This window comes from Triticum urartu, chromosome 5 (assembly GCF_003073215.2).
Source record: "Triticum urartu cultivar G1812 chromosome 5, Tu2.1, whole genome shotgun sequence".
NCBI lineage: Eukaryota > Viridiplantae > Streptophyta > Magnoliopsida > Poales > Poaceae > Triticum > Triticum urartu.
This window is the reverse complement of record NC_053026.1, coordinates 593,846,516-593,870,870: the sequence shown is the minus strand read 5'-3', so window position 1 is coordinate 593,870,870 and position 24,355 is coordinate 593,846,516. Positions and strand designations below refer to the sequence as shown.

Genomic DNA, 24,355 nt, shown 5'->3' with positions numbered 1-24,355 from the left:
GAATTTGGTTGAAGATGAAATCATTTCTGGTAGTCCAGATTGCTCAGGAAATCAATAAAATAAAAACCCGCAAAAAATAAAAGGTAGGTTGATCAAATGCTTGAGTTGCTCAACTTCCTCCTGAACATCTGACTGGGCTGATGTCCAAGAAGGACAAATATATTGCCAGCACATTTTAGCAAATGGGCATAGGAAAAACAAGTGATCTCTTGTTTCCAGCATTTGCCTGTTACACATAACACAGGTATAATCCTGTAAAAAGAAGCTCTTTCTCTGTAGCATGGCCCTAGTATTCTGTCTGAGTGTCTGTTATTCACCAGAAGCCGCCACCGTGATATTAAACCATAGAACGTTGTCGTGAGATTTTTAACCTCCTTTTCTATGCTTAGTATGTTGTCCCAAACATATGTTTCCTCAAATTCCGCTTGGTTGTTTGGCTAGTTGAGCTTTCTTTAGATCAGGAAAAACATTCTCAAATCAAATTTGAATAACCACTAGTACATTCTGTACTAACCTAGTAAGCTTTCCACTGTTGGTTAACCCACATATCAAAATCTGTGATTTTGGCAGTGCAAAAGCCTTGGTAAGTTATCTTCTATAATTAGGTAGAAATTTAAATGCACGAGTCCTGCTGATTGCGAAAATAACATGCGAAACATTCTTGGTAAGAACAAAAAGAAAAGGTGCGCACTAATGCTAGTGAGAATTCAGTTGATCAGCTGGTTGAGATTATCAAGGTGAAATCTTGTACAGTACGTACGACATTTGGAACTGTTTTCTCCTGCGACCTGCATTCTTTACAATGACATGTTCAGTCATAGTGCGATCGCAGGTCTTGGGGGTACTCCAACAAGGGAAGAGACCAAGTGCATGAATCCAAACCACACGGAGTTCAAGTTCCCACAGATTAAGGCTCGTCCGTGTCACAAGGTAATGTGTGCATATTATATTTACCTGTCATGCAAAATTGCCTGGTCTGCACAATTGTTGTTCTAGTTGGCGCGTACTTTCGGGACATGGAGAGTTTTAACATTGACTAGCGTGCTGATAATTTGTGAGAAATAATAAGTGACAAGTGGATACTGTAACATTTGAGAACAACTTCTGAACTGTTACTAGTAACAAAAATGGAAAGCTGATGCAACGAAAAAGGAAACAAAAAAGCCATACTTTTTTTTGAGGTAGGAAAGAAAAGCCATACGAGACTGATGTTTCTCAGATGGGCCGGGCTCTGTCTATCTAACAGGCAGCAGCCCACCAACCTCACGGGCCAGCACTTACCAGTCCTAAAAGCTCCCACCGAGGGGGCGTTGGCGCTGCTGTGCAGCAGCATGCCTAACATTAGTCCCACCTCGCCAGTTTACAGGGAGCAGAACCAGCTTATAAGCCGAGGCGCAGCAGCAGGTAGCACGACCTTACTTGAACAGGATCTGTTCTATAGGCTCGTACCGCTGCATCCTTTACCAATAAGGAGGCAAGCACTTCAGTCTGGTTGATGCATTCTGACCTCTGGGCCAGAGCGTGATTAACGGCCAGGATTTCCCTGATGGGGCAATCCGACGGCTGTAGAGGATCGTCCCTGCCTGGCTCACACCTGTGCAGGGTGGCCCAGAGGTTGTCTGACAGACTACAAATATTTTTTCCCTTCTGTTTTTTAAGCCAGACTCTTTTTTTCAAAATAACTGAAGAAGTGATAGTTACTGTAGCAGCATCAACAAGATAAAAATGATCTACTGTCCACGCGATGAACAAGATGAAATGGGCCGGCAAAAACCACCACTAGTCACAATATGTTACTGTAGCTTGCTTCTAGCTGGCTTTCTACCAATTTTTTCCCTTCTGTTTTTTAAGCCAGACTCTTTTTTTCAAAATAACTGAAGAAGTGATAGTTACTGTAGCAGCATCAACAAGATAAAAATGATCTACTGTCCACGCGATGAACAAGATGAAATGGGCCGGCAAAAACCACCACTAGTCACAATATGTTACTGTAGCTTGCTTCTAGCTGGCTTTCTACCAATTTTTTCCCTTCTGTTTTTTAAGCCAGACTCTTTTTTTCAAAATAACTGAAGAAGTGATAGTTACTGTAGCAGCATCAACAAGATAAAAATGATCTACTGTCCACGCGATGAACAAGATGAAATGGGCCGGCAAAAACCACCACTAGTCACAATATGTTACTGTAGCTTGCTTCTAGCTGGCTTTCTACCAATTTTTTTTACTTGATAATCAGGGGCTCTCCCACCGGCTCCATTTTATATAAAAATGATCCCAGTTCAGTTTTTTTTGTAGCAGCAGAAAGTAAAACAGGAAACTTTCACTCAACTCTGGTCTAAGAAGTAAGAACAGCACTGTCCAGATACTGCACTCGTACAGCCCATATTTTCAGCAGTTATGACTGTACTAAGCAGCAGGAATCAAACACACGGAGGGAACAGATTACAACACTCAGGCCTGATCACATCACATGAATGCTATCATCGAGCTCTGGATGCAGCTTTAGGAACTGTACCAAAAATTCATGTCTGCCTCAATTAAAATGGACCCATCTTAGGCAAAGGCAGGAGCAGGGTACATGGCGAACCTTGCAAGAATCTGGAACTGAGTCACAAAGCCGAACAGAGGAGCAAGGTTCTGAAACAAAGCTCCCTGAACCGAACGGAGGGCCAAGCACACGGCTGACTGGGGAAACCAAGCCATGGTGCCCGTCGACTGGGTGGCGCGCATCGGCGCCTCCAGCCGCGGCGACTACCGGCGGATGAGACGAGGCGCTGAGCGAATGGGGGCAAAGGCGGGGCTCGCCGTACCTGCCTCGCCGGCGACTCACCACTCGCTCTTGGCAGGGCCAATGGGGGAGCCCCCGCCGTGCTCCTCTCCATCCCCTCCATTTCCTGCCTCGTTCCCTCGCCGGCAGCTCGCCTCCCCGCCCTCGTCCCGCTGCGCTGTGACAATGATGAACTGACACGTGCCTCCGCATATAGGAAAAAAAAAGCGTGGGCGCCCTGGAAACTGGGCGGGCCGGGCTTCAAACCCGGTAAAAAACGTCGCCCAAAGCCCACATGAGCGACAGGCCCGACGGACAAACCCACGAGAACATCGCTCTTTGACTCAAAAGAAAAAAAAAACGAGAACATCGGTCTGAGATTTCAATCCGCCGCCGCCGGAGCAATGGCGCTCGGCACCTGCGTCCTCCCTTCGTTCTCTCCCCAGGCTGCCGTCCTCCGCCGTACGTCCACCGTAGCCAGCGCAGCTGCAGCCTCCCGGATCGGCGGCTTCCTCTCCAGCAAGCCCTACGCGCTGCCGCCCTGGGCGTCGGGCCTTTCCCACGCCCCGTCCCACACCTTCTCCCTCGGCCACTTCCCGACCCCGATCCACCGGTGGAACCTGCCCGACCTGCCCAAGGGCACGGAGGTGTAGATCAAGCGGGACGACCTCGCCGGCATGCAGCTGAGCGGCAACAAGGCGCGGAAGCTCGAGTTCCTCGTGGCGGACGCCGCCGCGCGGGGCGCCGACTGCGTCGTCACCGCCGGCGGCATCCAGAGCAACCACTGCCGGGCCACCGCCGTGGCCGCCAAGTACGCCGGCCTCGACTCCTATCTGATACTCTGCACCCCCAAGCTCCTCGTGGACCGGGACCCCGGCCTGGTCGGCAACCTGCTCGTCGAGAGGCTGCTGGGCGCGCACATCGACCTGGTCTCGCAGAGAGAATTTTTGAAGTTTGGGAGCGTGGCTCTCACCGAACTGCTGAAGAAGAGGCTCCTGGAAGAGGGGCGGCGGCCGTACGTGATCCCTGCCGGCGGATCGAACGCACTGGGGAATTGGGGATACATCGAAGCAGTAAGGGAGATTGAGGAACAAATTCAGTCATCTGATGGTGGTCTTCAGTTTGATGACATTGTTGTCGCGTGCGGCAGCGGCGGAACCGTCGCCGGCCTCGCTTTGGGATCGCAGCTGAGTAGCCTGAAGGCCAAAGTCCACGCCTTCTCTGTCTGCTATGGCCCTAAATACTTCTATGACTGTGTTCAAGGTCTGATCGATGGGCTTCAGTCTGGTCTGGACTCACATGATATAGTCAGCATTGAAGATGCCAAGGGCTTGGGTTATGCCAAGAGCACGGGTGATGAACTTAGATTTGTGAAGGATGTCGCTGCGGCGACAGGCATCGTGCTCGATCCGGTCTACACCGGGAAGGCGGCTTACGATATGCTGAAGGACATGTCAGATAATCAAGCCAAGTGGGAAGGGCGAAAGGTCCTGTTTGTTCACACCGGTGGTCTCCTTGGGTTGTATGATAAGGTGGATCAGTTGTCGTCTTTGGCCGGTGGCTGGCGCAGAATGGACCTTGAAGAACCTGTGCTCCATGCAAATCTCAACTAGGACTGGCTGTTTATCTTTTTTGACTAGTGTTCCTGATTTTGTGCACCCACGACCACGAGGCCACGGCCATAGCATTTGAATACTACTCCCACCGTTCCAAATTACTCGTCGTGGTTTTAGTTCAAATTTGAACTAAAACCACGACGAGTAATTTGGAACGGAGGGGATACTTTACGGGAATTCATTTGTGTGTTTTTCTGCCAGGATGACTTGATCTGCAGTGCTAGCGGTTAACAAATCAATACTGAGGTTGAGTTTCGTGGTATTAAAAGTTTCTCTAATTCTTAGAGAATATGGAATAGTACCTTTAATAATAGACTTTCAAATAATTTGTTCTGTTCCTTTGTGTCATGCATTTGAAAATTTTGTCTTATCATTTATGGCAAAGCTTATCATCAATTGTAAAATTATGATTCTAAAACTTGTCTATTCTGGGGTTATCTTAAAGGAAATTGATTAAATCTATTCATATATCTTAAAGGAAATTGATTAAATGTATTCATATAACACTGGACGAGCACTTGGAGCATGGGCAAGATGTTTGCTGGAGACCCTCCAAATCAGGTAACTGTACATCTCAAAGTGCCTACAGAATCTTCTTACATTAACCAAAAATAAATGATACTATCACTGAGATGAACTTTAATCAGATTAGCCTCGGCTTTGTTAAACAAGTTTGGAAAAATGAAAATGTTCTTGCTAGTGTTCAGACTTTTGTTTGGAGACCACTTACTAAATCTTTGGCTGTTGCATGGGAGAATTTTAAAAAGTTTCTCCCAACTGCGATAGATTTGGAGATCTTGAAACAGACGAACACTAATTCTTCAACTGCCCTTACTCCAGAGCTATTTGGTTTCACTCTATCCATCCTTTTGAACTGAGGCCCACTCTGATGATAATTTCACATGTGCTAGTTTTATTCATACTATCTTTTCTCAAGCACCTGAGTCTTCTGTAATTGATTATGACCTCTATCTTCTCTGGCACATTTGGAAAGCTAGAAATGATCCAAGTTTTAAGGGGGAAAACACCACTATCCATTCTGTTCTGCACACTGCTAATGCGCATGTCGCTCTCACGCTCTAGCCCTTTGTGCAGAGACCTCCCTCCCCTGCCAGTCTAATGTTTTGCTGGTACCATCTATATTTAATGGAGCAGATCGACTGACAGACGGTGAACATCATCCGGCAGCAACTTGCTTCTATTTCTCAATCTCATGCTGCAGGTCTTGAAATTTACATTTGTGCCAACACGCCATGCATCTCTGCATGTATCAAAGTGCAAGCTCTGCTTCTCTGTAGCTGATGCAGAAGCTCATGCTTTACTTGTAGCCACACATATGTTCGATCAGCTTCAAATCAATAACTGCACCCTGTTATCTGATAATATAGCTGTTGTTCAAGCAATCGATGCGACATATTCCTAATGCCATCGGTTGAATGGAAACTCAGGCCAACCATCTCTTCGATCAGACAAGTGGGTCATGCCATTAGTGCAGGATTCCTTCACATATCTAGAGATTGAAATAATCAAGGATGTAACATGTTTATCTAATCAATGAATACCCCTGAGGTGTCTTCCTTAAAAAAACATGTGTGCTTAGAAACATGCTAATTTTACACATATAATTTGCTGTCCCAAATAAAGATACTTTGTACTGAATGTTGGGTCGAGCTCGTGAGCGTAACACATCATTAAGAGGGATTTACTGCATTTTAGTATTGATTAAGCGAATTTTATATTAAATTCTCACATAAGGAGAGGCTTGCAGTAGCGAAAAGGTTTGGTGACTAGACATAATATATCTATCTAAAAATAAAATGTTAGTTTAAGCTTAGCACATAGTTAATTAATCTTAAGTGACTTCCATACTATGCTAAACAATACTATGTGTGAATCGTGATACTCCTAAAAGTAGGCAAGATAATGTTTCATACTTGTAATCTTGCGCCACCCAAAAGCAGCAACCATTTACTTGTACTGAAAGCTAAGAATATTGAACCACCATGATATACCAAGACCAGCCACCAGTTTTCTAGTGTATTCAGGTGAACTCTTGCACTACAAGTTTAACAGATTTAGTTCATGGGCTACTATTCTAGAAGAAAAATTAAAAAGTCCATGTGCAGTCCTCATCAGTATATAATATAGTACTACGATGGTGATGGCGCTGAAATGCAGTTATCGCCGCGGGGATTTCAGAATTGGCAGCACTCACTCACATTATTCTTTTTCATGTTTCATACTTGTAAAGTGTGTGTATGTGTGTGAACTGCAATTCTCCTAGAAGTAGGTGAAATCATGTTTCATACTTGTAAAATTGCACCGCCCAAAATCAGCAACCGTATATATACTTGTACTAAAAGCTATGAATATTGAACTGCCATGCTATTCCAAAACCAGCTACCATTATTCAAGTGCGCTCTTGCACTGCAAGTGTAGCTGCCGTTACTAAAAACTAAGAATAGTTGATTCAGCTACTATTCCAGGAGAAAAAGAAGGTTCATCTGCAGTCCTCCACCAGTATAGATTATGTAATGATAGCGATGATGCCGAAATGCAGATTTTTGTTTTGTTTTTTGCTGTGGAGATTTCAGAATTGGCAGCACTCACTCACATGATTCTTTTTCATGGTTAGGTTTGGGGCCGGCCACGGCCTTGTCGAAAGGGGGAGGAGGTAGGAAGAGTAAGAAGAGGAAAGGGACAAGATACCAGAACAAAATGGCTGAAAAGCACCATGATTGGGTTGCAAGGAAGGAAGCCCAAGACATGTGGCAGGGGTGGAGGGGAAGAAGGGTACAGTGCACTGAACTTCACCTCGTGCCAAAAAGCAGGGCCTGATTGATGGTTACTTCCTCTCTAACCTAGACCCCTTTTTGTTTCCTCTCCCCTGCATACATACATCCCTGCCTTGCAGCCTCTGCTCTGCTCCCTCATTTCACCCCACCCCACCCCATGAGGCCATAACCCTCGGGCTCTATCATCAAGGCTTCCTGCCTTCCTCATGGGGTGGCTCCGCTCCCTCTTCTCCCCCCTGAGGAAGATCATTGTCCGCGCACATTCGGCGCGCAAATACCGTAAGATCGACCGACTTCTCGTCTTGTTTGCTTTGTTGTGGAAATCTTGATTTCTTCTGTTGTAGCATTGTGGACGGTTGGGGGGAATGGGGCTCTGTTTTTCTCTTCCTTGTGCCATTGTTGTTTGCTAGGCACTGACATTGTTGTGCTTGTTGGCAGGGAGGGGGATGAGGATCCTGTACAAGGACGTCAAGTCCTGCGAGGACGAAGATGTGCACGTCCTGTGGTCCATCCTGGTCGACTCGCACCGCCACCCGGCCATGGTGAAGCTGAAGCTCTAGGACGGCCATGGCGGCGGCACGCGGTTTTCGCCGTCGAGCCGGCGGCCATCATCTTTCGTGTGGAACTGCACAGTTTCAATGGCAATGCCGTCCGGGAAAAGACGAGCAGATACTTTCCTTGTGTGTGTGCGTGTGTGACACCGGTCTGATGTGTGCATCTAGTGACTTTGTGGGTGAGGTTGAGACGTCGCCTTTGCTTTGATGTGAGTGTGAGGTTGAGCTGATGTATCTGTATATAGAAAGCTCTGGGTGCCTTACCTAATGGTATTGAGTTTGGTTTCTTTTCCATTGTTTTTTGCTCAGTCATAATTTCTCGGTTGACTTGTGTGCTTGTTGTGTGTTTGCGCTTTCAATTGTTTGTGGATATTTGTATTATATTGTTGTGTATGGGTTTGTATAGCAGAGACATTGATGTCAAGATTGTAAAATAATGCGGTGGTTCTACCCATTTTTATAATTTATTTAATAGCTACCAAACTAATCGACCGACACATCTTGCATAATCTAAGAACAGAATAAAAGCGTTAAAGGATTTTAAAAGCTGGTTCATGGCAAAAAGAAAGTAATTTAAAAGACAAGTTTGAGAACTTCCATGGCACATCGGAATTTATCTCCTTTTAGAGCTAAAATCATATACATTATTGTAAAGGACACCAATACGGCTCGATGCACGTTGTCACGTTCACCGTTACATCAGCATAGACGACATCTGACGCACACGCACATTTTTGCACGGCGGACTAACGGCCTATCACGCGCTATGATCAGCTCACTCACGTTTGCACTTTACCTACGCCTCGTTATAAATTCATCAATCTATGATGAATACTAAGAGCATAAATCTTTTTTTTAAAGAGCATAATCCATCCTCTCTTCACCCGCAAAAAAAATCCATCATTTCTTAAAAAAGAGCATATTTTACATAAATGAACCTTCTATAATCCAAAGAGGCCTTAAAGAAAAACAAGAACTTCTTTAGTCAAAAGAATTATTATTTTTAGAGCAACCATAATGTTCACAGGGACACAAGCTATGTTCTGTGGGAAGGCGAGCCACATATTTCGTTCACACTCTAAGCTACAAGCAACTTTGACTAAATTATAAGCCTCGAAATTACATGACCTAGGGGGCGGAGCCAATGACATTCATATCAACATTTGTAAAGTAATGCACTGAATCTTAACCATTTTTTAATTTAACACTGTAGCTAGCTAACAAATCGACCTACACATCCTGCATAATCTGAGAAGTAACATAATAAAAGTGTTAAAAGGAATTTAAAAGCCAGTTTGCAAAAACAAAAAATGCAATTTGAGCAGACATGAGAACCTCCACGTCACATCTGATTTTCCACCCCGTTAGAGCCCAAATCATGTACATTATTATAAATGACACCAACACGTCGCGACCCACACGCACATTAGCACACACACCATCTACATGGTGCACGCGCAGTTTTGCACGGCAGACCAACGACCCGTCACGCACTATGACCAGCTCACTCACTTGCGCTTTGCCTTTACCGTGTTGTAAATTCATTAACCTATGATAAAAACTAAGAGCATAAACCCGTTCTTCAAACAAATAGCATAAATCCATTCTTTTGAAGAAAAGAGCATATCTCACGCAAATGGGTTTTCTATAATCTAAAGAGGCATTAAAGGGAAAAACAACAACTCTTTTTAGCTGAAAAAACAATTATTATAGCAACCGAGAAGCTTTATTGCACAGAGGGATACAAGCGATGTTCGGAGGGGAGGCTAGCCAGATATTTCGCCCACACTCGGAAGCTACAAGCAGCTCTGCCTGAATCATGAGTTTCAAAGTTAAGCGATGTGGATGCCAACACTAGTAAAACAATGCAGTGGTTCTTACCCATTTTTTTTCAATTTAATAGCTGGCTAACTAATTGACCTACACGTCCCGCATAATATGAGGAGTATAACAGAACAAAAGTGTTAAAGGATTTTAAAAGCCAGTCCGCAAACAAGAAAAGAAGTGATTTAGAAAGATAAGATTGAGAACTTCCAAGACACGTTGGAATTTTGCGCCGAGATCATATATATTACTGTAAAGAACAACACCAACGCGGTGCGGCGCGATCTGTGTTGAGTAAATAGGCAATTTTTCGATTAAATTAATCCATGAGTAAATCACTAGCATGGCATTGACTAAGTTGATGACGTAGTGACTCTGATCTAAACATGCACGTACTAAGCAAACAGTAGACAAATCTACACGTACTGCTAGTACTGCTAATATGAAAATAATCAGGAGCGGGATAAACGAGTTATACCCTCCAGTAGGCCACGCAGAGGCCGCGGCTTTGGTGGCAGCAGCGGCGTCCTTGGCGGCCTTCTTGTCGGCTTCAGCTTTCTCGGCGGCGGCACGGTCGGTGTCGGTGGACATGGTGATGATGAAGGCGACGCGGACGTAGAGGAAGTAGACGATCGGAAGCGAGCAGTCGCGTAATCGCTGCCCAAAAACCTATTCGCCCCTCACCCCGTACAGGAACCAGAAGGGCGTGGTTTCGGAGACCTGCTCTCCCGTCGACCGTGTACGCGGCGGACGGGATGGAGTCACCGGCGGCAGCAGCAGCAAAGGAACGACGGTGGGCGTGCGCGTGAGCAGATGTGATCTGTTCGTGGCGGCTAGGGTTAGGAGACACCGCATACTTATAGGCGCAGCCGCGTGGAGAGACGTGGGCTCGACCCACGTCCGAGTCCGTGACAGCCCACGATCCGACGTCTAAGATCGTGGCCCAGCTGTCAGAAAACTCCCCGTTAGTGACTGGCAAAAATAAGCGCGTAGGTGTGAGCTCGGCTCGGCTCAATCTCGCAACCCGCGGCGCGTCGTGACAAGGCGTGGCGTGGCGTGGCGAGGCGGGCGGCGGAGGAGGAGTGCGCGAGGGCCTCTTCTCTTCTCAAGCTCCAATAGCATGTAGAAGAGAAACCCTTATAAACCACTCCAACTCTCCTTCCACTTCCGGGGTGGGACTAAACTTCCCACTACACCTAGTGCCATATAACCCACATGGGCCCTTAGAGATTTTTCAGAAATTGCAATATGGGCCTAGAGCCCATCTCAGATTTCAGCAATCCCCCACCAGATCTCGAGGGCCCATTGTGTCCTCTGTTCCAATTGCTGTTTCGATATACCAGTGTTTCAGTGAAGACCTGTTAAGGTTGAACTTCACCTAGAACAAGTGGCTACACTCCTTCACAACTGAACAATGGACTATGCCTTGAATCGTCAGTTTAGCATAAAGAAGTTTCACTACATGTCTTACTAGTACTAGGCTGCCGAAGGCTGACCCCTCGGGTGGAGCATATAAGTCACACTCCTGGCCTATTCATGAGCTTACTAGAGATCACCCCAATCTCATAGACTGTGACCAGCAGTCGGGCTCATATAGGTGTGTTCCTCCAAAGATCGCTCTGTAGGATAGCATCTTGCTTTTATAAGCTTTGGAACACATTAAGACCGTAGTCATCCTACCATACAGTATCGAGAGTATTGCATCTCCAACGGAGTGGGTTAGTATAGTTACTCTCCTTAGCTCACCACTGGCTTGTTTTCCCAGGTCCTAGTTCACGGGATCTCCGATCACATAGGTTGGGTTACCACCATGGCAACTCATGTGGGTCTCATACCCATCTCCCTCGATGCATTATCTATCACAACACGTGATAGCCCTTTTGTAAAGGGATCTGTCAGATTCTTAGCCGTATGGACATAGTCCAACGCTATCACTCCGGAGTTTCTTAATTTTCTGACAGCTTTTAATCTCATTCTTATGTGTTTGGTGGACTTCATGTTGTCCTTTGAACTCTTCACCTTGGTGATGACAGTCTGATTGTCACAGTTCATAAGGATAGCCGGAACCGGTTTATCGACCAATGGCAAGTCCATCAAAAGATCTCAAAGCCATCTTGCTTCAACACTAGATGTGTCTAATGCCGTTAATTCTGCTTCCATTGTCGATCTCGTTAAGATCGTTTGCTTGCAAGACTTCCAGGAAACAGCGCCACCTCCAAGAGTAAACATATACCCAGTTGTGGCCTTCATCTCATCAGCATCAGAGATCCAATTCGCATCACTATACCCTTCAAGTACCGATGGGTATCCGGTATAGTGAAGTTCATAGTTCATAATACCTTTCAGATAGCGCATAACTCTCTCAACAGCATGCCAATGTACATCACCCGGTTTGGAAACAAACCAGCTCAGTTTGCTCACAGCAAACGCGATGTCAGGCCTCGTTGCGCTCGCTAGGTACATTAGTGAACCAATGATTTGAGAGTATCTCAATTGATCTTTAGCCATGCCTTTGGACTTTCGAATCAATACGCTAGGATCATATGGTGTTTGAGATGGTGTGCAGTCCGAATATCCAAAACGACTCAACACCTTCTCAACGTAATGGGATTGCAGAAGTGTGATCCCACCCTCATTATCTCTCAGTAGCTTGATGTTCAAGATAACATCAGCCACACCAAGGTCTTTCATCTCAAAGTTCTGAGATAGAAACGATTTGACCTCCTCAATGCCTTTGAGGTTTGTTCCGAATATCAGTATGTCATCAACATACAAGCACAGTATAACTCCTTCGCCCCCACCATGGCGATAGTATACACATTTGTCAGCCTCATTAACAACGAAACCAACAGATGTCAGAGTTGTATTAAACTTATCATGCCATTGCTTAGGTGCTTGTTTCAGGCCATATAAAGATTTTATCAACCTACACACCTTTCTTTCCTGACCATCTATCACAAAGCCATCAGGCTGTTGCATGTAGATTTCCTCCTTTAGCTCTCCATTTAGAAAAGCCGTCTTAACATCCATCTGATGGACGAGAAGACCATGTGAGGCCGCCAACGAGAGTAATACTCGAATGGTGGTCAGTCTAGCCACAGGTGAATAAGTATCAAAGAAATCTTCCTCTTCTTGCTGGTCATAGCCCTTGGCCACAAGCCTAGCCTTGTACTTTTCAATCGTACCATCGGGCCTAAGCTTCTTTTTGAACACCCACTTACATCCCAGTGGTTTGCAACCATAGGGACGGTCAGTGATCTCCCATGTCCCGTTAGCCATGATGGAATCCATCTCGCTACGGACCGCATCCTTCCAGTAGTCAGCTTCTGGAGAGGCATACGCTTCTGAAATAGAAGTGGGAGTATCATCCACGAGGTACACGAAGAAATCATCACCAAAGGTCTTTGCAGTCCTTTGTCTCTTGCCCCTACCAAGGGTTTCCTCGTCATCCTCCTCAGGATTTTCATCATGTGTTTGTTCATAATATTCCATAGGGATGGCAGGTTCAGGAGTCTCCTCAGATTCCTGTCTAGAAGTGCTTTGCATATCTCTCATAGGAAAAATATCCTTAAAGAATGTAGCATCCTTAGACTCCATAATTGTACCGACCTTCTGGTCAGGTACCTCAGATTTCACTACTAGAAATCTATAACCAACGTTGTTCTTAGCGTAGCCCAAATTAATGCAGTCCACAGTCTTGGGTCCAAGCTTACGCTTTTTGGGGATCGGCACGTTGACTTTCGCCAAACAGCCCCAAGTGCGCAAGTACGAGAGTGTCGTCCTTCTCTTTGCCCATTTCTCATAGGGAGTGATCTCATTATCCTTTGTCGGAACTTTATTCAGGACATGACATGCCGTCAATATAGCCTCCCCCCATCATGCCTTGGATAAACCCGATGTATCTAACATGGCGTTAACCAAATCAGTTAGAGTACGGTTTTTCCGCTCGGCAACCCCGTTTGACTGGGGTGAATAGGGAGGCGTCCTCTCATGAATAATGCCGTGTTCCGCACAGAAGGAATCAAACTCACTCGAGAAGTACTCTCCACCACGATCTGACCGGACTCGTTTAATTTTCTTTTCAAGTTGATTTTCAACTTCTGCCTTATAGATTTTAAAGTAGTGTAGAGCCTCATCTTTAGTATTTAACAGATACACATAGCAATATCTAGTGGAATCATCTATCAATGTCATGAAGTATCTCTTTCCACTTTTAGTCAACACACCATTCATCTCGCAAAGATCAGAATGTATGAGTTCTAATGGTGCCAGGTGTCTCTCCTCCGCGGCCTTATGAGGCTTGCGAGGTTGCTTAGCTTGCACACATGAAAGGCACTTAGAACCTTTGGCTAAAGTGAAACTCGGGATTAAATCCAACTTGGCTAGCCGCGTCATAACACCAAAACTAATGTGACAAAGACGTGAATGCCAAACTTCAGATTCATTAACATTCGAATGAATATGGTTCACGACTTTATTACAAAAATCTGCGAGGGAAAGGCGGAACATCCCTCCGCTCTCATAACCTTTTCCAACAAAGAGTCCATATTTTGTAACAACTAATTTATTAGACTCGAAAACCAACTTAAACCCTTCTCTACATAGAAGGGAGCCACTAACAAGGTTCTTCTTGATGGCGGGGACATGCTGCACGTTCTTCAGCTGCACGATCCTTCCCGAAGTAAACTTCAGATCGACCGTGCCAACACCATGAACAGAAGCACTCGCGCCATTCCCCATCAATACGGACCCGTGACCTGTGACCTGGTAAGAAGTGAACAATGAAATGTCAGCACACACATGAACACCTACACCTGTGTCCACCCACCAATCATTGGGTTGAAACACTGAAAAAACAGTAAATAAATTACCGTACCCAGATGCACCATTCTCATTGTTGCCCACAATCATGTTGACAGACTTGGAGTCCTCTCCTGACTTCTTGTACTTGTTTGGGCACTTGTTGGCCCAATGTTCAACCGAACCACAAGTAAAGCAGCCCTCGTCCTTCTTGTTCTTCTTGAAGGTCTTCTTACCCTTCTTCTTAAAGTCGGTATTGTGTTGGACACCGTTCTTTCCCTTGGACTTGTGGGAGTTGAAGTTCTTATGGTTCACCATGTTGGCAACAGAAGTCCCTTCGGCCCCTTTTCCGTGCGAGTCTTTTGCCCTCGAATTCTACTCAACACTCAGATGGCCAATGACATCCTCCACAGAGAATTCACGCCTCTGATGTTTCAGAGTGGTGGCAAAGTTCCTCCAGGAATTAGGGAGCTTAGCGATTATGCAGCCCGCGACAAACTTGCCCGGTAACTCGCACTTGAGAAGCTCAAGTTCCTTAACAATGCATATTATCTCATGAGCCTGCTCCAATACAGGACGGTTTTCAACCATCTTGTAATCGTGGAACTGCTCTATAATATACATCTCGCTCCCTGCATCGGCGGCCCCGAATTTAGATTCGAGCGCCTCCCACAAGTCCTTGGCGACATGCACATGTAAATATGCGTCGACCAGTTTATCTCCGATCACGCTAAGAACCGCTTCGAGAAACACAACGGTAGCCTCCTTGAACGCCTTCTCCTGTTCAGGAGCAATCGTTCCCGTGGAGACACTGGTGACCCAGAACACGTTCATAGCCGTGATCCATAACGTGGTCTTAGTCTGCCAACGCTTGAAGTATGTACCGGTAAACTTATCCGGTTTCAGTGCAGCGGCAAAGCCACTTGCCGAGAAATTCCTACACATAATAGGTTTTTGGATTGTTGAGTAAATAGGCAATTTTTCGATTAAATTAATCCATGAGTAAATCACTAGCATGGCATTGACTAAGTTGATGACGTAGTGACTCTGATCTAAACATGCACGTACTAAGCAAACAGTAGACAAATCTACACGTACTGCTAGTACTGCTAATATGAAAATAATCAGGAGCGGGATAAACGAGTTATACCCTCCAGTAGGCCACGCAGAGGCCGCGGCTTTGGTGGCAGCAGCGGCGTCCTTGGCGGCCTTCTTGTCGGCTTCAGCTTTCTCGGCGGCGGCACGGTCGGTGTCGGTGGACATGGTGATGATGAAGGCGACGCGGACGTAGAGGAAGTAGACGATCGGAAGCGAGCAGTCGCGTAATCGCTGCCCAAAAACCTATTCGCCCCTCACCCCGTACAGGAACCAGAAGGGCGTGGTTTCGGAGACCTGCTCTCCCGTCGACCGTGTACGCGGCGGACGGGATGGAGTCACCGGCGGCAGCAGCAGCGAAGGAACGACGGTGGGCGGCTAGGGTTAGGAGACACCGCATACTTATAGGCGCAGCCGCGTGGAGAGACGTGGGCTCGACCCACGTCCGAGTCCGTGACAGCCCACGATCCGACGTCTCAGATCGTGGCCCAGCTGTCAGAAAACTCTCCGTTAGTGACTGGCAAAAATAAGCGCGTAGGTGTGAGCTCGGCTCGGCTCAATCCCGCAACCCGCGGCGCGTCGTGACAAGGCGAGGCGTGGTGTGGCGAGGCGGGCGGCGGAGGAGGAGTGCGCGAGGGCCTCTTCTCTTCTCAAGCTCCAATAGCATGTAGAAGAGAAACCCTTATAAACCACTCCAACTCTCCTTCCACTTCCGGGGTGGGACTAAACTTCCCAATACACCTAGTGCCATATAACCCACATGGGCCCTTAGAGATTTTTCAGAAATTGCAATATGGGCCTAGAGCCCATCTCAGATTTCAGCAATCTGCACGCGCATTGTCACGTTGCCGTCACATCAGCACACACACACACGACATCTTCACGGCGCACACGCAGTTTTGTAAGTGCTACGTCTTGAGCTTGCGTTGGTTTTCCCCGAAGAGGAAGGGATGATGCAGCAAAGTAGCGTAAGTATTTCCCTCAGTTTTTGAGAACCAAGGTATCAATCCAGTAGGAGCCCACGCTCAAGTCCCTCGTATCTGCACAAAGCGATAGCTACTCGCAACCAACGCGATTAGGGGTTGTCAAGCCCTTCACGGTCACTTACGAGAGTGAGATCTGATAGATACAATATTTTTGGTATTTTTGATATAAGGATGCAAAGTAAAAAGTAAAAGCAAAGTAAATAGCAAAACAATATAAAAGTGATGGAGATTGACATGATGAGAATAGACCCGGGGGCCATAGGTTTCACTACTGGCTTCTCTCAAGAGCATAAGTATTCTACGGTGGGTGAACAAATTACTGTTGAGCAATTGATAGAATTGTGCATAATTATGAGAATAACTAGGCATGATCATGTATATAGGCATCACGTCCGTGACAAGTAGATCGAAACGATTCTGCATCTACTACTATTACTCCACTCATCGACCGCTATCCAGCATGCATCTAGAGTATTAAGTTAAAAATAGAGTAACGCCTTAAGCAAGATGACATGATGTAGAGAGATAAATTCATGCAATATGAAATAAACCCCATCTTGTTATCCTTGATGGCAACGATACAATACGTGCCTTGCTGCCCCTTCTGTCACTGGGTAAGGACACCGCAAGATCGAACCCAAAGCTAAGCACTTCTCCCATGGCAAGAACTACCAATCTAGTTGGCCAAACCAAACGGATAATTCGAAGAGAGTTGCAAAGATAACCAATCATGCATAAAAGAATTCAGAGAAGATTCAAATATTATTCATAGATAGACTTGATCATAAACCCACAATTCATCGGTCTCAACAAACACACCGCAAAAAGAAGATTACATCGAATAGATCTCCACAAGAGAGGGGGAGAACTTTGTATTAAGATTCAAAGAGAGAGAAGAAGCCATCTAGCTACTAACTATGGACCCGAAGGTCTGAGGTAAACTACTCACACTTCATCGGAGGGGCTAGGATGATGTAGAAGCCCTCCGTGATGACGGCCCTCTTCCGGCGGAGCTCCGGAACAGGCTCCAAGATGGGATCTCGTGGATACAGAAAGTTGCGGCGGTGGAATTAGGGTTTTGGCTCCTGTTCTGATCGTTTGGGGGTACGTGTGTATATATAGGAGGAAGGAGTATGTCGGTGGAGCACCGAGGGGCCCACGAGGCAGGGGGCGCGCCCTAGGGGGGGCGCCCCCACCCTCGTGACCACCTCTTTGATCCCTCGCAGTAGGGTCCAAGTCTCCTGGATCACGTTCGGTGAGAAAATCACGTTTCCGAAGATTTTATTCCGTTTGGAGTCCGTTTGATATTATGTTTATCCGAAACACTGAAATAGGCAAAAAAATAGCAATTCTGGACTGGGCCTCCGGTTAATAGGTTAGTCCCAAAAATAATATAAAAGTGGAAAATAAAGCCCAATATAGTCCAAAACAGTAGATAATATAGCATGGAGCAATCAAAAATTATAGATACGTTGGAGACGTATCAGGCATCCCCAAGCTTAATTCCTGCTCGTCCTCGAGTAGGTAAATGATAAAAAGAGAATTTTTGATGCAGAGTGCTACTTGGCATAATTTCAATGCAAATCTTCTTAATTGTGGTATGAATATTCAGATTAGAAAGATTCAAGACAAAAGTTTATATTGACATAGAAAATAATAATACTTCAAGCATACTAACAAAGCAATTATTGTTGGAAATATGCCCTAGAGGCAATAATAAAATGATTATTATTATATTTCCTTGTTCATGATAATTGTCTATTATTCATGCTATAATTGTGTTATCCGGAAAGCATAATACATGTGTGAATACATAGACCATAACATGTCCCTAGTGAGCCTCTAATTAACTAGCTCGTTGATCAATAGATAGTCATGGTTTCCTGACTATGGACATTGGATGGCATTGATAACGGGATCACATCATTAGGAGAATGATGTGATGGACAAGACCCAATCCTAAGCATAGCACAAGATCGTGTAGTTCGTTTGCTAGAGCTTTTCCAATGTCAAGTATCATTTCCTTAGACCATGAGATCGTGTGACTCCCGGATGCCATAGGAGTGCTTTGGGTGTACTAAACATCACAACGTAACTGGGTGACTATATAGGTATACTACAGGTATCCCCGAAAGTATCTGTTGGGTTGACACGGATCGAGACTGGGATTTGTCACTCCGTATGATGGAGAGGTATCTCTGGGCCCACTTGGTAATGCATCATCATAATGAGCTCAATGTGACCAAGTGTTTGGTCACGGGATCATGCATTACGGTACGAGTAAAGTGACTTGCCGGTAACGAGATTGAACGAGGTATTGGGATACCGACGATCGAATCTCGGGCAAGTAACGTACCGATTGACAAAGGGAATTGAATACGAGATTGATTGAATCCTCGACATCGTGGTTTATCCGATGAGATCATCGTGGAACATGTGGGAGCCAACATGGGTATCCAGATCCCGCTGTTGGTTATTGACCGGAGAGTCGTCTCGTTCATGTCTGCGTGTCTCCCGAACCCGTAGGGTCTACACACTTAAGGTTCGGTGACACTAGGGTTTTTGAGATATTAGTATGCGGTAACCCGAAAGTTGTTCGGAGTCCCGGATGAGATCCCGGACGTCACGAGGAGTTCCGAAATGGTCCGGAGGTAAAGATTTATATATAGGAAGTCCAGTTTCGGCCATCGGGAAAGTTTCGGGGGTAATCAGTATTATACCGGGACCACCGGAAGGGTCCCGGGGGTCCATCGGGTGGGGCCACCTATCCCGGAGGGCCCCATGGGCTGAAGTGGGAGGGGAACCAGCCCCTGGTGGGCTGGTGCGCCCCCCATGGGCCTCCCCCTGCGCCTAGGGTTGGAAACCCTAGGGGTGGGGGGCGCCCCACCTGACTTGGGGGGCAAGTCCCCCCCCTTGGCCACCGCCCCCCTTGGAGATGGGATCTCCTAGGGCCGGCGCCCCCCTAAGGGGCCCTATATATAGTGGGGCGAGGGAGGGCAGCCACACCAAAGCCCTTGGCGCCTCCCTCCCCCCTCGTAACACCTCTCTCTCTCGTTGGAGCTTGGCGAAGCCCTGCCGAGATCACCGCTGCTTCCACCACCACGCCGTCGTGCTGCTGGATGTCCATCAACCTCTCCTTCCCTTGCTGGATCAAGAAGGAGGAGACGTCTTCCCCAACCATACGTGTGTTGAACGCGGAGGTGTCGTCCGTTCGGCACTTGGTCATCGGTGATTTGGATCACGACGAGTACAACTCCATCAACCCCGTTCCCTTGAACGCTTCCGCTCGCGATCTACAAGGGTATGTAGATGCACTTCCCTTTTGCCTCGTTGCTAGATGACTCCATAGATTGATCTTGGTGATGCGTAGAAAATTTAAAAATTCTGCTACGTTCCCCAACAGTGGCATCATGAGCTAGGTCTATGCGTAGTTTCTATGCACGAGTAGAACACAAGTTGTTGTGGGCGTCGATTTTGTCAATTTGCTTGCCGTTACTAGTCTTATCTTGATTCGGCGGCATCGTGGTATGAAGCGGCCTGGACCGACCTTACACGTACGCTTACGTGAGACTGGTTCCACCGACTGGCATGCACTAGTTGCATAAGGTGGCTAGCGGGTGTCTGTCTCTCTCACTTTAGTCGGATCGGATTCGATGAAAAGGGTCCTTATGAAGGGTAAATAGAAATTGGCATATCACATTGTGGTTTTGGCATAGGTAAGAAACGTTCTTGCTAGAAACCTATAGCAGCCACGTAAAAAACTTGCAACAACAATTAGAGGACGTCTAACTTGTTTTTGCAGCATATGCCGTGTGATGTGATATGGCCAAAAGGATGTGATGAATGATATATGTGATGTATGAGATTGATCATGTTCTTGTAATAGGAATCACGACTTGCATGTCGATGAGTATGACAACCGGCAGGAGCCATAGGAGTTGTCTTAATTTATTTATGACCTGCATGTCAACTTATACGTCATGTAATTACTTTACTTTATTGCTAAACCATTAGCCATAGTAGTAGAAGTAATAGATGACGAGACAACTTCATGAAGACACGATGATGGAGATCATGGTGTCATGCCGGTGACGATGATGATCATGGCGCCCCGAAGATGGAGATCAAAAGGAGCAAAATGATATTGGCCATATCATGTCACTATTTGATTGCATGTGATGTTTATCATGTTTTACATCTTATTTGCTTAGAACGACGGTAGCTTAAATAAGATGATCCCTCACAATAATTTCAAGAAAGTGTTCTCCCTAACTGTGCACCGTTGCGAAGGTTCGTTGTTTCGAAGCACCACGTGATGATCGGGTGTGATAGATTCTGACGTTCGAATACAACGGGTGTAAGCCAGATTTACACACGCAATACACTTAGGTTGACTTGACGAGCCTAGCATGTACAGACATGGCCTCGGAACACAGAAGACCGAAAGGTCGAACGTGAGTCGTATAGAAGATACGATCAACATGAAGATGTTCACCGATGATGACTAGTCCGTCTCACGTGATGATCGGACACGGCCTAGTTGACTCGGATCATGTATCACTTAGATGACTAGAGGGATGTCTATCTGAGTGGGAGTTCATTAAATAATTTGATTAGATGAACTTAATTATCATGAACTTAGTCTAAAAACCTTTGCAAAATGTCTTGTAGATCAAATGGCCAACGCTCATGTCAACCTCAACTTCAACGCGTTCCTAGAGAAAACCAAGCTGAAAGCTGATGGCAGCAACTATACGGACTGGGTCCGGAACCTGAGAATCATCCTCATAGCTGCCAGGAAAGCATATGTCCTAGAAGCACCGCTAGGTGAAGCACCCATCCCAGAGAACCAAGACGTTATGAACGCTTGGCAGTCGCGTGCTGATGATTACTCCCTCGTTCATTGCGGCATGCTTTACAGCTTAGAACCGGGGCTCCAAAAGCGTTTTGAGCAACACGGAGCATATGAGATGTTCGAAGAGCTGAAAATGGTTTTCCAAGCTCATGCCCGGGTCGAAAGATATGAAGTCTCCGACAAGTTCTACAGTTGTAAGATGGAGGAAAATAGTTCTGTCAGTGAGCACATACTCAAAATGTCTGGGTTGCACAACCGCTTGTCCCAGCTGGACATTAACCTCCCGGACGAAGCGGTCATTGACAGAATCCTTCAGTCGCTCCCACCTAGCTACAAGAGCTTTGTGATGAACTACAATATGCAGGGGATGGTGAAAACTATTCCTGAAGTATTTTCAATGCTGAAATCAGCGGAGGTGGAAATCAAAAAGGAACATCAAGTGTTGATGGTCAATAAAACCACTAGTTTCAAGAAAGGCAAGGGTAAGAAGAACTTCAAGAAGGACGGCAAGGGAGTTGCTGCGGCCGGTAAATCAGTTGCCGGGAAGAAGTCAAAGAATGGACCCAAACCTGAGACTAAGTGCTTTTATTGCAAGGGAAAGGGACACTGGAAGCGGAACTGCCCCAAATACTAAGCGGACAAGAAGGCCGGCAACACTAAAGGTATATGCGATATACATGTAATTGATGTGTACCTTACCAGTACTCGTAGTAGCTCCTGGGTATTTGATACTGGTGCAGTTGCTCATATTTGTAACTCAAAACAGGAGCTGCGGAATAAGCGGAGACTGGCGAAGGACGAGGTGACGATGCGCGTTCGGAATGGTTCCAAGGTCGATGTGATCGCCGTCGGCACGCTACCTCTACATTTACCTACGGGATTAGTTTTAAACCTCAATAATTGTTATTTAGTGCCAGCTTTGAGCATGAACATTGTATCTGGATCTCGTTTAATACAAGATGGCTACTCATTTAAATCCGAGAATAATGGTTGTTCTATTTATATGAGAGATATGTTTTATGGTCATGCCCCGCTGGTCAACGGTTTATTCTTAATGAATCTCGAACGTGATGTTACACATATTCATAGTGTGAATACCAAAAGATGTAAAATTGATAATGATAGTCCCACATATCTGTGGCACTGCCGCCTTGGTCACATCGGTGTCAAACGCATGAAGAAGCTCCATACAGATGGACTTTTGGAGTCTCTTGATTTCGAATCATTTGACACGTGCGGACCATGCCTCATGGGTAAAATGACCAAAACTCCGTTCTCCGGAACAATGGAGCGAGCAACCAACTTATTGGAAATTATACATACTGATGTGTGTGGTCCAATGAGCATTGAGGCTCGCGGTGGCTATCGTTATGTTCTCACTCTCACTGATGACTTAAGTAGATATGGATATGTCTATTTGATGAAACACAAGTCTGAGACCTTTGAAAAGTTCAAGGAATTTCAGAATGAGGTAGAGAATCAACGTGACCGAAAGATAAAATTCTTACGATCAGATCGTGGGGGAGAATATTTAAGTCACGAATTTGGTATGCACTTAAGGAAATGTGGAATCGTTTCACAACTCACGCCGCCTGGAACACCTCAGCGTAACGGTGTGTCCGAACGTCGTAATCGCACTCTATTGGATATGGTGTGATCTATGATGTCACTCACTGATTTACCGCTATCATTTTGGGGATACGCTCTAGAGACAGCTACATTCACTTTAAATAGGGCACTGTCTAAATCCGTTGAGACGACACCGTATGAATTATGGTTTGGGAAGAAACCTAAGCTGCCGTTTCTAAAAGTTTGGGGATGCGATGCTTTTGTCAAGAAACTTCAACCTGAAAAGCTCGAACCCAAGTCGGAAAAAATGTGTCTTCATAGGATACCCTAAGGAAACCATTGGGTATACCTTTTACCTCAGATCCGAAGGCAAGATCTTTGTTGCCAAGAACGGGTCCTTTCTGGAGGAAGAGTTTCTCTCGAGAGAAGTAAGTGGGAGGAAAGTAGAACTCGATGAAGTACTGCCTCTTGAACCGGAAAGTAGCGCAACTCAGGAAGATGTTCCTATGGTGCCTGCACCGACTAGAGAGGAAGTTAATGATAATGGTCAAGGTACTTCGGATCAAGTTTCTACTGAACTTCGAAGGTCCACAAGGACACGTTCCACACCAGAATGGTATGGCACCCCTGTCCTGGAAATCATGTTGTTAGACAACGGTGAACCTTCGAACTATGAAGAAGCAATGGCGGGCCCAGATTCCAACAAATGGCTTGAAGCCATGCAATTCGAGATAGGATCCATGTATGAAAACAAAGTATGGACTTTGACAGACTTGCCCGATGATCGGTGAGCGATAGAGAATAAATGGATCTTTAAGAAGAAGACGGACGCGGATGGTAATATTACCATCTATAAGGCTCGACTTGTCGCTAAGGGTTATCGACAAGTTCAAGGGGTTGACTACGATGAGCCATTCTCACCCGTAGCGAAGCTGAAGTCCGTCCGAATCATGTTAGCAATTGCCACATACTATGATTATGAGATATGGCAAATGGACGTCAAAACGGTATTCCTTAACGGCTTCCTTAAGGAAGAATTGTATATGATGCAGCCGGAAGGTTTTGTCGATCCTAAGAATGCTAACAAGGTATGCAAGCTCCAGCGCTCCATCTATGGGCTGGTGCAAGCATCTCGGAGTTGGAACATTTGCTTTAATGAAATGATCAAAGCGTTTGGGTTTATGCAGACTTATGGAGAAGCTTGCGTTTACAAGAAAGTGAGTGGGAGCTCTGTAGCATTTCTCATATTATATGTGGATGACATACTTTTGATGGGAAATGATATGGAACATTTGGACAGTATTAAGGCCTACTTGAATAAGTGTTTTTCAATGAAGGACCTTGGAGAAGCTGCTTACATATTAGGCATCAAGATCTATAGAGATAGATCGAGACGCCTCATAGGTCTTTCACAAAGCACATGCCTTGATAAGATATTGAAGAAGTTCAATATGGATCAATTCAAGAAGGGGTTCTTGCATGTGTTGCAAGGTGTGA

At 45.8% G+C, this 24,355-nt stretch overlaps 1 protein-coding gene, 1 non-coding gene and 1 pseudogene across 2 annotated transcripts; all 3 read left to right on the top strand.

The window, feature by feature from the left end:
• Positions 1 to 1,409: 1,409 nt before the first annotated feature.
• LOC125511899 lies at positions 1,410 to 1,629 on the top strand. The gene has a single exon (XR_007285170.1). It is a non-coding gene; the product is annotated as a small nucleolar RNA U3 (small nucleolar RNA).
• Positions 1,630 to 3,103: 1,474 nt separating this feature from the next.
• On the top strand, positions 3,104 to 7,147 carry LOC125511059 (annotated as a pseudogene).
• Positions 7,148 to 7,281: 134 nt separating this feature from the next.
• Positions 7,282 to 8,021, top strand: LOC125511060. The gene is made up of 2 exons (XM_048676340.1): positions 7,282 to 7,454; positions 7,614 to 8,021. Exons 1-2 carry the CDS (start codon positions 7,382 to 7,384, stop codon positions 7,733 to 7,735), a joined length of 195 nt encoding a protein of 64 aa, XP_048532297.1. The 5' UTR covers positions 7,282 to 7,381; the 3' UTR covers positions 7,736 to 8,021.
• Positions 8,022 to 24,355: the final 16,334 nt, after the last annotated feature.